Source organism: Leucopleurus acutus, assembly GCF_964270905.1.
Source record: "Leucopleurus acutus genome assembly, chromosome: 11".
Classification (NCBI taxonomy): domain Eukaryota; kingdom Metazoa; phylum Chordata; class Mammalia; order Artiodactyla; family Delphinidae; genus Leucopleurus; species Leucopleurus acutus.
The window spans coordinates 31,600,738-31,613,234 of NC_139152.1; the positions used below are offsets into that span (position 1 = coordinate 31,600,738).

Genomic DNA, 12,497 nt, shown 5'->3' on the forward strand with positions numbered 1-12,497 from the left:
CTTTGTGTTGTTGTATTCATACATTTTACTTATATATATGTTATAAATCCATTATTGTTCTTTTTGTTTTAGAGAGAGTTAAAAAATAAGAAAACAATTTTTTATATTCAGTTCAAATTTATCATTTTTGGTGGTCTTCATTATTTTGTGCAGCTCTAGATTTACATCTGGTGACATTTTCCTTCTGTTTAAAAGACTTTCTTTAACATTTTTTATAGTGTGGGTCTGCTGGTGATTAATTCATCTCGTATATTTTTAAGTCTCTATTGTTCTCTTCTTTTTGAAAAATGTCTTTGAGTACCATTGTTTCCAACTAGAAGTTTGCTGTCATTCTTATCTTAATATCTGTGTATATATAATATACAATTTTCTCTGTTTTTAAGATTTTTCATGATGGATTCTCTACCACAGATTTTCTACTGTGGATTTCTCTCCATTAGGATTAGGATGTTTGTTTCCTATTTCTTGTGTTTGGGATGTGTTGAGCTTCTTGGATCTGTGGACTTATTGTTTTTACAAAATTTGGAAAAAATTCAGTCATTAATTTTTCAAATATTTTTTCTGATTCCTCTCCTCTCTTCTTTGGGATCCCAAATAATATGTAAAGTAGTCCAACTGAAGTTTTGTAACAGTTTGCTGATGCTCTATTCATTTTCCATTTTTTTCCTCTCCTTTCATTTTATATATATTGTTAGATCTCCAAATTCACTAATTGTATCTTCTTTGGTATCTAATACTGGTAAATTTATTCAGTGTATTTTTCATCTCTAGAAATTTGATTTAACTCTTTATTTTCCTTGTATCTATTCAATATGCTCAATCTTTCCTTTAGCTTCTTGAATATAGGGAACATAGGATAACTCTCTTAATGTCTTTGTCTATAAATTATATCATTTTGTGTCATTTCTTAGTCTATTTCTAATAACTGATTTTCCTCCTCATTACAGATTGTAACTTTCTGCTTCTTTGAATTCTTGTGAATTTTGTTTAGATTCTATACATTGTGAATTATCTTTTTGGTTTCTGGAAATCTTGTAATCCTATAGATCATCTTAAGCTTAGTTCTGGGATACAGTTCAGTTACTTGGAAGTAGTATGATTTTATTGAGGGTTGCTTTAAACTTTGTTAAGCAGGACCAGATACACCTTCAGTCTGTGGTTAATTTGCCCTCTGCTGAGGCTATACTCTTCTGAGTCCTCTCCAATTTCCTTTGAATTACAAGGTTTTCCACTCTGGTTGATGAGAACACAAAATTTTCCCATCTTTGTGTGAGTTCCTGGAATTGTTCCATCTTCTCATGTTGGGTGGTTCTTTTCCCAGCCTTGACTAATTGCTTCATATGTATGTACTGGTCAGTACTTGGTTAAAGATTTGAGAACTCTCTGTAGATCTCTGGAGCTTCCTTTTTTTGAAACACACTCCTCATGGTACTCTGCCCTGTGAACTCTATTTTCTGTAGTCTTCCTGAACCCCCAGCCCTATTTCCTCAAGAAGGGTAATCTGTGGGCTCTGACTAGGTTTCCCCTCCAAGTATTCAAGTATTCTGTGGCTTGGATACACTCTCAAGGTAGTAAGCTAGGAGCAGTTACAGGGTTCATTTGATTTGTTTTCTCTCTTTCAGGGATCATTATCCTGTTCTACCTGATGGCCCATGTCTGAAAATTATTGTCTCATGTATTTTGTCTAGTTTTTTAATTTGGTCAGTTGGGAGGATAAATCTGGTTCTTTTTACTTCATTTGGGTAGTCAGAAGACCTGAAATTCATATGCACCCAGCAATCAGACTGATATTTTCCAAGGCAGAAGGCAGTCGATTTTACTTTTGTACTTGGAACCTTTCAGTGTTTTTTCTTTTTTTTTTTAACATCTTTATTGGGGTATAATTGCTTTACAATGGTGTGTTAGTTTCTGCTTTATAACAAAGTGAATCAGTTATACATATACATATGTTCCCATATCTCTTCCCTTTCAGTGTTTTTTTATTGGTCTTTTCAGAAATAAAGCTCTGCATGATTTTTGGCCCTTTTGTACCTTTTAAGCCTTAAGTCATAAGTTTTCTTTTAGTGATTCTAATCTAGCTTTATTCCTCCTCTTTTCATTTCCCAAACATGCTGCAGACCTTGCATTTGTTATTATTCCATTCCCCAGGGTGTGCTTACTCCTTTCTTCACATGTCTAATCATTCTGTACTTTTAGCTTATTTATCACTTCCTTATTAGGGACTTTCCTGACCAAACTATCTGAAACATGACCTCCAACATGTTATTCCATCACGTGATTTTGTAGCACTTGTAAAGGCACTATAATTATCTTTATTTGTTTAATTCTTTATTTCTTTTATTGCACTTATTAATGGCTAATTATCTTATTTGTTTAATATATTTGTTCACTAGAATATAAGCTGTATTGTCTCCTTACCACATAGTAGGCATACATTAAATTTCTGTTGAATACTCTTTATTTAGATAATAAATTTATCCCTATTTTTGTACATAATTTTCATGAATTTTATATTTATCTATAGGAAAAATTAAATTGTTAAACTGGATGGATTTATCTTAATAAGACTTTAAAATTTTTAGCATCATGTCTCTCATTTGTACAAGTAACAATTCTTCCCAACATTTAGTCCCCAACTCAAATGCCACCTGCCTGATTTTTCTCAGTCAAAAGAATTTCTATGTACTATAGTGACAATTTACTGTAGGATAGCACTTTTCACTTTCTAATTTTTTCTTGCCTCTTCTAGGCTATTTCTTGTGAGCAATGACTGTGCACTCTACACTTCTGTATTGCCCACATCTTTTGAGTTAGTGATTATCCTGAGTCTGAATGCTTAAGATACCCTTTTAAAATGATGATTTACATTTTGTAGTATGCTTTCTAACTTACTAAGTGTTTTTAAATTTATTTTCTTATTTAGAGTAATAGAAATTTCTCTGCTGTTAATGGTGTATATTATTGCATACTATAGGTTATGCCTTTTGGTAATAACAGAGTAGCATTTTTCTGCCCAAAATACCAATAAGACCCATATTGAGAAATAATGTAGGATCATGATCTGTGTGCATTCATGGACAAAACGTCTCTCTCTCCTTAATACCAAAATGAAATATTTTATCTCTCTGTCCCCAACACATGGCGCACTGCCTAGAACAGAGTAGGTGTACTTGCTCATTAAATATTTAATAAATTAATTATAAATAAAATTGGAACTCAATCAGAGTTTCAGCAGTCTGTGTTTTTTCTAAATTTCTTTGGTACCTCCAATCTCTGGAACAAAACCAACCCCAAGTAAATTTGTAGATAGTCAAAGGCAACAAAATTCATAATACCTTGATTTCTAATTACTTTCCATGATAACTTTGATTCTTTAATACAAGTTGGACATAACTTAGAATTATGATTTATAATAATTTATAATAATTATACATTAGAAGGGAATTTGCAAGCTATCTGGTCTAACATTTTCATCTAATCCATCTTATCTCTTGGCTTTATTACTTACGTATGCATTTGTAGTTATATTGCTCTTCCTTGGGAACTTCAGAGATAGTTTGTTAGTTTGAGTTCCTTGTTAGGTTGAGAAATATCTGATTTAATGTTCTCATAACAATTTTATTTGACATTTTAATACTAAGGGTAATTATTTTCTCTGAACAGTCTTCAAAGTGTCTTTCTCTGGTTAAATGGAGTGGCATTTATGTACAGTGTTTGCCTAGGTAATTCTCTAGATGTTTTGTTTTTGTTAATAAATATTTTGTTTTGTTAATAAAACAGTAAATTGAACCACATACTAGTTTTTCATGTTGCAGTACTAAACTAAGTGTAGATTATTTTTATACTCACTAAGATACTTATTTAAATTTCAAAAGATATTTATTTAAATTTTAAAAATGTAAACATGGTCCATTTAAATGTTAGCAGCTACTCAATATGTTCTGTAAGATTTAACTTCACATGTTTCTAAATGAGAATGCTCTATGCTTTTCTTGCTAAATATGTTTTTATTTATCCTGAAGTCCAGAAAATAGAAATTTCCTTACTAGGAGACCTGCTATAGTTGTAGGTGAATATTGTGGAAGCATGGATGAAAGAAGACAGTCAGATTTCATTACTGAAAAAAATTCATTACAACATATTTGGGGAGAAAATAGAAAAAAGTTTTCTAATGAAAATATGAACCAGCCAACCCCAAACCTTCTATCAGATAACTGTGACTCTTTTATTAGTGAAAATATGATCAACTTATTAAACATAGATCAACAGAAGATAAAGAAAACCTTTGACAAGTGTCGTTATGACAGTGCAGTCATTAGTTCTGATAAAAACCATTTCACTGATAGATGCATTAGAAGTATTTTTACAGATCCCGAGTTGACTTCTAGTAATTCTACTTTTAATAAATCAAGTTTTCCAGAAAAGTGTCGACCAAACAAGAATTGTCAGAAAGAGTACAACAATAATGAAAGAAATAATTTTAGTACATCTTTTGAGAAGGATTGTTACCCAGCCAGCTCTGAAAAAAAAGGTGGGTGTTATAGATGGAAAGTGTAATAATCTATTGGGGCTTTTTGTTTGTTTGTTTTCAGTTTTAATGAATATCCGTGTGTGTGTGTGTGTGTGTGTGTGTGTGTGTGTGTTTGGAGGAACATGAAATTAAAAATAGAATGACATTCTATTATATGACATTGTGGACCAGTGGCATCCCTCTATATGGGTCATGCTAATAAGCTTCAAATTAAAAAATAGAAATCGTCTATGCTAAAGTTTTATTTCAATGCATACTTTTATTTTTAAAGGAAAATTTGAAAGTGATTACCAAGAGAAGACATCCCAGAAAAAAAATCAGAAATATTCAGTGAACCATATGTAAGTTTTTAGGTAAATTTGGGGAATGCAAATTGGGATCTAATATAATGCATGTTTAAGGATTAAACTGATACAAAGTGAGGTTAGGCATAATGCTGTCTGAGGGTGGGCAGACTGGCCTCAAAAATCAATTGTCAGACCTTGGTAATATCACCCTAGTTGAGAGTTTGGTCCTCATATTCACCAGTGCAAAAATATTTTCTTATCTGAATCATAGTGTTAATTAGATTTGAGAAAACTGACTTATGTGTTCAGGAAATTTATTTACCCACCAGAATGTCAATTTATTAATTTACAATAAGAAATAGGTGACATATATAGGAATGCTTACTGGCATAATTTTCGTACTGAATATTTTCTACCTTTTGACAGCTTGCCATGGGAAGGTTGCTTGGTTAATATAGAATCAGAACAAGGGAGTAATAGAATTCAAATGTTAATGGCATAAACAAGCATATCAACAATGTATGGGACTGACATTATAGGAAATTAAAGAAAACTTGTCGTTTCAGAATATACCTAACTTTCTCAGTAATAATTATGATTTAATCAAATCTTCGTAATTGAAAATCATGAATTAGAATAGATTTTTATTTTGGAAGTACTTTCTTATGGAAATATGTAAAATATCTATAATACAAAGAATTATTAGATGCCATTTTTATGGCATTGGCACAACAAATTAATTAAAAAATAGATTCACCACATTTAATAAAATCAACAACTTAGGTTCTTTGTTGTCAAACCTCCAAATATTCAGAAACTTATGAATGAAAAACAGGATGTTAAAACTTGAATTTTAAAACATATTTTATGAAAGTGATTTAGAACATGGCTTCCAAACCTGTGTGAAGATCCTCATCACTTGAGGGTTTTTTTTTTCCTAATAAATTTATTTATTATTTATTTTTGGCTGCATTGGGTCTTCATTGCTGCACGTGGGCTTTCTCTAGTTGCGGTGAGCAGGGGCTTCTCTTCGTTGCAGTGCGCAGGCTTCTCATTGTGGTGGCTTCTCTTGTTGCAGAGCATGGGCTCTAGGCATGAGGGCTTCAGTAATTGTGGCTTGTGGGCTCTAAAGTGCAAGCTTAGTAGTTGTGGCGCATGGGTTTAGCTGCTCTGTGGCATGTGGGATCTTCCCAGACCAGGGATTGAACTCCTGTCCCCTGCATTGGCAGGTGGATTCTTAACCACTGCGCCACCAGGGAAGCCCAAGGGGTGATTTTAAAATACAAAATATCAAGTTTGACCTACACAAAATAAATAGGCTCCTTAAGATAGAGCTTATGAATCCTTATCTTTTAAAAAACTTCTCTTATAATTCTGATCTTTAACCAACTTTGGGAATCATAATTTAGAACAATAATTTTCAGAGGGAATAAAACACACTCTAATACTGTCTTATTTAAAACCCTTAGAGGTAATATCCCTTTGGAAGAATTGTGTTCTAAGCAATCATGGGACTTCGGAATTGGTGAGGTAAAGTACATCTTACATTATCTTTCCAATTAAGTAAGTTGTATTATCATGTCTTATTTTAGTATTTAAAATTTACTTTGATTTAAGGTTAGCTCTTTCTGAAAATTTTCTTTTTAGGGTAACTTTTTTTAATATATTTTTTTACTCTGGGGAAATTATAGCTTAGATTGAGAAATAAAATTAACAACATTTCAGAAACTGTAATGTGCCTTATTTTAGTCAAACCAATATAGATGCATTTAACGTTCTTTCTCTAAGTCCTATAAAATTTATTCCAAGATAAAATTTCTTTAGGTTTAATTGTGTTACAGGTGAAAATAGTTATATATTTAAAACATATATAAACACTGGTTACCTAAGTTGTAATTCCTGCTCATAATAAGGGTGTATGATTCAGTCATTCAAAAAACAATACACATTCTTTTCAAGAGCGCATGGGACATTCTCTAGGATAGGTCACATACTAGGACACGGAACAATAAACAGTTAAGGAACAAGCACAAAGATGTAAAATATAGCATAAAAAACCCACAAAAGAGAAGGGAGTAAAAAATGTAGATATTTTAAAATGTGTTTGAAATTAAATGACTATCAGTTTAAAACAAGTACAGTAAGTCCCCTACATATGAACCTTCAAGTTGAGAACATTCAAAGATGCAAATATGCATTCACATGTCCAATCACATAAATTAATTCATGTGTCTGGCATACATTGTTACATGTATGCGTCTTCTAAAAGTGGTTGTGCTTTTGTGTACTTTACAGTACGGTATAGAGTATAGTAGTACAGTGTCTTTATTTCAAGCCCAGGCTGTCTGGAAGCAAGTATAAAAGCAGTGGTGATGTAGCAGGTACTGCTAAGAAGCACCAATTGATAACAATAGAATTGAAAGCCCAGAGAAAGGATGAAGAGAGAAAAGAGGAAGAAGAAGTAACTGAAGAACCAAAGAGATTCACAATGCAGGAAATTTGGTAAGGGGATTTTCTTTATTTGAGGAGGCACTGTTAGTTTTTGAGGCACAGGACCCGAACTTAGTACATGAAAGTTGCAGCAGCCGTTCAGAATGCAATCCAGTGCTACTGTGTCATCTATGATGAGAAAAAAAGAGCTACTACCCCCCAGAAATCACTGGGTCTTTTGTTCAAGAGGGTAGATAGAATTGAATCCAGCAAGGAACCAGAACTTTTGTCATCAATGTCAGGTGTGTGTAAAATTGCAGCTTGCCCTCCATCTCTCATTGCTGATGATCCTTCAGCTCTACCATCTCCCACCTCCTCTCCCTCCTCCAGTCAGTAATTATTCTTGCCTGTTCACTCAATGCCAGCCCCTGTATGCCAGCTGTTGTACTGTACTACTGTACTTTTCAAGGTACTGTACTGTAAGCTTAAAAATATTTTCTTTACTTTTGTGTTTGTTTGCTTTTTATGTATTATTTGTGTGAAAAATATTATAAACCTATTACAGTACAGTACCATATAGCTGATTGTGTTATTGGGTACCCAGGCTAACGTTGTTGAACTTACAAACAAATTGGACTTAAGAACGTGCTCTCAGAACAGAACTCATTCATCTGTAGGGGACTTACTGTAGATACTGTCAACATATGTGATCCTCGTGGAAACCACAAGTCAAAAGCCTATAATAGCTACACAAAAAGCAAATAGCAAGGAAACCAAGGAATTACTAAAGAACCTCATGAAACCACAATGCTAGAAACAAAAAGAAAAAATGAACAGAGAAAAACTACAGAAACAACTGGAAAACAAGTGATAAAGTGGCCATAAGTACATACCTATCAATAATTACTTTAAATGTCAGTGTTCGATCAAAAGACATAGGGTGGCTGATTGGGTAAAAACCAAGACCCTCAATATGCTGCTTACAGGAGACTTTAGGGCAAAAGACACGTACAGAATAAAAGTGAGGGGATGGAAAATGATATTTCATGCAAATGGAAACAACAAGAAAGTGGGAGTAACAATACTCATATCAGACAAAAGAGACTTCACAACAAACGATACAACAAAAGACAAAGAAGGGTATTATATAATGATAAAGGGATCAAACAAGAAGAGGATATTATACTTGTTAACATATTTGTACCCAAAAAAGGAGCACCTAAATATATAAATCAAATACTAACACTTAAAGGAAGAAAGGGACAATAATATAATAATAGTAGGGGACTTTAACACCTAACTGACATCAATGGACAGATTATCCATACAGAAAATCAATAAAGGAAGAGTGGTCTTAAGGACACACTAGACCAGTTAAACTTAGTAGATATCTATGGGACAGTACATCCAAAAACAACAGAATACACATTCCTTTCAATTGAACACAGAACATTCTCCAGGATAGATCACATACTAGACCACAAAACAAGCCTCAGCAAATTTAAGAGGATAGAAATTGCATCAAGCATTTTTTTCAGAACACAACTGTATGAAACTAGAAATCAACTACAGAAAGAAAAATGGGAAAAGAACAAACACGTGAAGACTAAATGACATGCTACTGAAAAGCAAATGGATCAACAATGAAATCAAAAAGGAAATCAGAAAGTACCTTGAGACAAATAAAAATGGAAACAAAACTTTTCAAAATACATGGGATATTGCAAAGTCAGTTCTAAGAAGGAAGTTTATAGCGATATAGGACTTCCTCAGGAAACAAAAATCTCAAACAGCCTACCACCTAAAAGAATTAGAAAAAGAAAAACAGAGATCAAAGTCAGCAGAAGGAAAGAAATAATAAAGATCAGAGAGGAAATAGAGATAAAAAACAATGGAGGGCTTCCCTGGTGGTGCAGTGGTTGAGTCCGCCTGCCGATGCAGGGGATACGGGTTCGTGCCCTGGTCTGGGAAGATCCCACATGCCGCGGAGCAGCTGGGCCCGTGACCCATGGCCGCTGAGCCTGTGCGTCCAGAGCCTGTGCTCCGCAATGGGAGAGGCCACAACAGTGAGAGGCCCGCGTACCGCAAAAAAAAAACAAAAAAAAAAACAATGGAAAAGATCAATTAAACTAAGAGCTATTTTTCTGAAAAGATAAACAAAATTGATAAACATTTAGCTGGGTTCACCAAGAAAAAAAGAGAGAAGACTGAAATAAAATAAGAAATGAAACAGGAGAAATAAAAACTGATACCACAGAGATATAAAGAAATTATAAGAGAATTCTCTGAACAGTTATATGCCAACAAATTGGACAACCTCGAAGAAAGGACAAATTTCTAGAAACATACAGCCTGCCAAGACTGAGTCCAGAAGAAACAACTTTAACAGACCAATCACTAGTAGTGAAATAAAATCTTTAACTTGAAAAATTCCCTACAAATAAAAGTCCAGGGCAAGATGGCTTCACAGGGGAATTTTACCAAACATATGAAGAAGAACTAATACTTATCCTTCTCAAACTATTCCAAAAAATGGAAGAGTAGGTAACACTCCCCAATTCATTCTACAAGGCCACCATTACACTGATACCAAAACCAGACAAAGACAGTACGAAAAAGAAAATTACAGGCCAAATATATATATATATATATATATATATATATATATATATATTTATATATATATATATTTTTATATATACATATATATATATTTTTTTTTTTTGCGGTACATGGGCCTCTCACTGTTGTGGCCTCTCCCATTGCGGAGCACAGGCTCTGGATGCACAGGCTCAGCGGCCATGGATCATGGGCCTAGCCGCTCCACAGCATGTGGGATCTTCCCGGACCGGGGCACAAACCCATGTCCCCTGCATCGGCAGGTGGACTCTCAACCACTGCGCCACCAGGGAAGCCCAGGCCAAATATTTTTGATGAATATAGATGGCAGAATCCTCAACACAATATTAGCAAGCCAAATCCAACAATATATAAACACGATCATACACGTTGGATTCATTCCAGGGTCAAAAGGATGGTTCAACATTTGCAAATCAACCAGTGTGGTATATCACATTAGCAAAAGGAAAGATAAAAATCACATGATCTCAATATATGCAGAAAAAGCATTTGATAAAATTCAACATCCATTCATGGTAAAAACTCTCATCAAAGTGGGTATAGAGGGAAAATATTTCAACATAATAAAGTCTATTTGTGACAAACCTATGGCCAATGTCATACTCAATGGTGAAAAATTGAAAGCCATCTCACTAAATTCAGGAACAAGATAGGGATGTTCACTCTTGCTGCTTTGATTTACCATAGTACTGGAAGCCCTAGCCACAGAAATGAGACAAGAAAAAGAAATGAAAGTTATCCAAATTGGAAGGAAAGAGGTAAAATGGTCATTAGTTGCAGATGACATGATACTTTATATAGAGAACCCTAAAGTCTCACACAAAAACTACTAGAACTAATAAATGAATGCAGCAAGGTAGCAGGATACAAGAGAAAGTTTTTTAAAGTCCCATTTAAAAATCACACCAAAAAGAATAAAATACCTAGGAATAAACTTAAGAAGATGAGAAACCTATACTCTGAAAGCTATAAAACATTGATGAAGGAAATTGAACATGATACAAAGAAATGGAAAGGTATCACATTTGTGGCTTTGAAGAATTAATATTGTTAAAATGGCCATACCACCCAAAGCAATCTATAGATTTCATGTAATCCCTATCAAACACTCATGACATTTTTCACAGGACTAGACCAAATAATCCTAAAATTTATATGGAACCACAGAAGACCCTGAGTTGCCAAAGCACTCTTGAGAAAAAGAACAAAGCCAGAGGAATTACCCTCTCAGACTTCAGAGAATACAACAAAACTGAAGTATTCAAAACAGCATGGTACTGGCACAAAAACAGACACATAGATAAATGGAACAGAATAGAGAGCCCAGAAAGAAACCCACAGAACTGTGGTAAATTAATCTATGACAGAAGAGGCAAGAATATACAATGGAGAAAAGAAAATCTCTTCAACAAGTGGTGCTGGCCAAACTAGACAGCTACACATAAAATAATGAGATTAGAACATTTCCTCACACCATATTCAAAAATAAACTCAAAATGGTTTAAGACCTAAATATAAGACATGAAACAATAAAACTCCTAGAAGAGAACATAGGCAGAATACCCTTTGACATAAATTGTAGCAATATTTTGGGGGGTTTGTCTCCTAAGGCAAAAGAAATAAAATCAACAATAAATAAATGGGGCCTAATTAAATTTAAAAGCTTTTCCACAGCAAATAAAACCATCGGCAAAATGAAAAGCCAACCAGCAGAATGGGAGAAAATATTTAGAAATGATGCAATCAACAAGGGATTAATATCAAAAAATAAACAGCTCATACAACTCAATATCAAAAAAACCAAATAACCAATCAAAAAATGATCAAAGACCTGAACAGACTTTTTCTTCAGAGAAGACATACAGATGGCCAACAGGCCCATGAAAAGATGCTCAACATCACTAATTATTAGAGAAATGCAAATCAAAACAATGAGATATCACCTCACAACTGTCAGAATGGCTATCATCAAAAAGTCTACAAATAACAAGTGTTGGAGAGGATGTGGAGAAAAGGGAACACTTGTACACTGTTGGTGAGAATGTAAATTGGTGCAGCCACTATGGAAAACGGTATGGAAGTTCTTTAAAAAACTAAGAATAGAGTTAACATATGATCCAGCAATCCCACTTTAGTATATATATCAGGAGAAAAAGAAAACACTAATTTGCAGTTACATGTGCCCCAAAATTTATAGCAGCACTATTTATACTAGCCAAGACATGGAAGCAACCCTAGTGCCCATCAACAAAGTAATGAATAAAGAAGTTGTGGGAGATAAACACACACACACACACACACACACACACACACACACACACAAAATGGAATATTACTTAGCCATTTGCAGCAATGTTGATGACCCTATGGTCCTAGAAGATATTATGCTTTCTGAAATAAGTCAGGCAGAGAAAGAAAAATAGTGTACGATATCATTTATGTGTAGAATCTAAAACATAATACATATGAATGCATATGCAAAACAGAAATAGACTCACAGATATAGCAAACAAACTTGTGGTTACCAGTGGGGATAGGAAAGCAGGGAGGAACAAATTAGGGGTGTGGGGTTAATAGATACAAACGACTAGGTATAAAATAGATAAGCA

At 33.9% G+C, this 12,497-nt stretch overlaps 1 protein-coding gene across 1 annotated transcript in view; it reads left to right on the top strand.

Annotated features, from left to right (window-relative positions):
* Nucleotides 1-12,497, top strand: part of REDIC1 (regulator of DNA class I crossover intermediates 1) — a gene marked incomplete at its 3' end in the record, with an annotated part of 72,982 nt that overhangs the window by 27,556 nt on the left and 32,929 nt on the right. Inside the window, 3 exon segments of the mRNA XM_082850889.1 lie at nucleotides 4,023-4,531; nucleotides 4,803-4,872; nucleotides 6,288-6,348. Of these exon segments, the coding sequence (XP_082707015.1) occupies nucleotides 4,023-4,531; nucleotides 4,803-4,872; nucleotides 6,288-6,348 (640 nt within the window).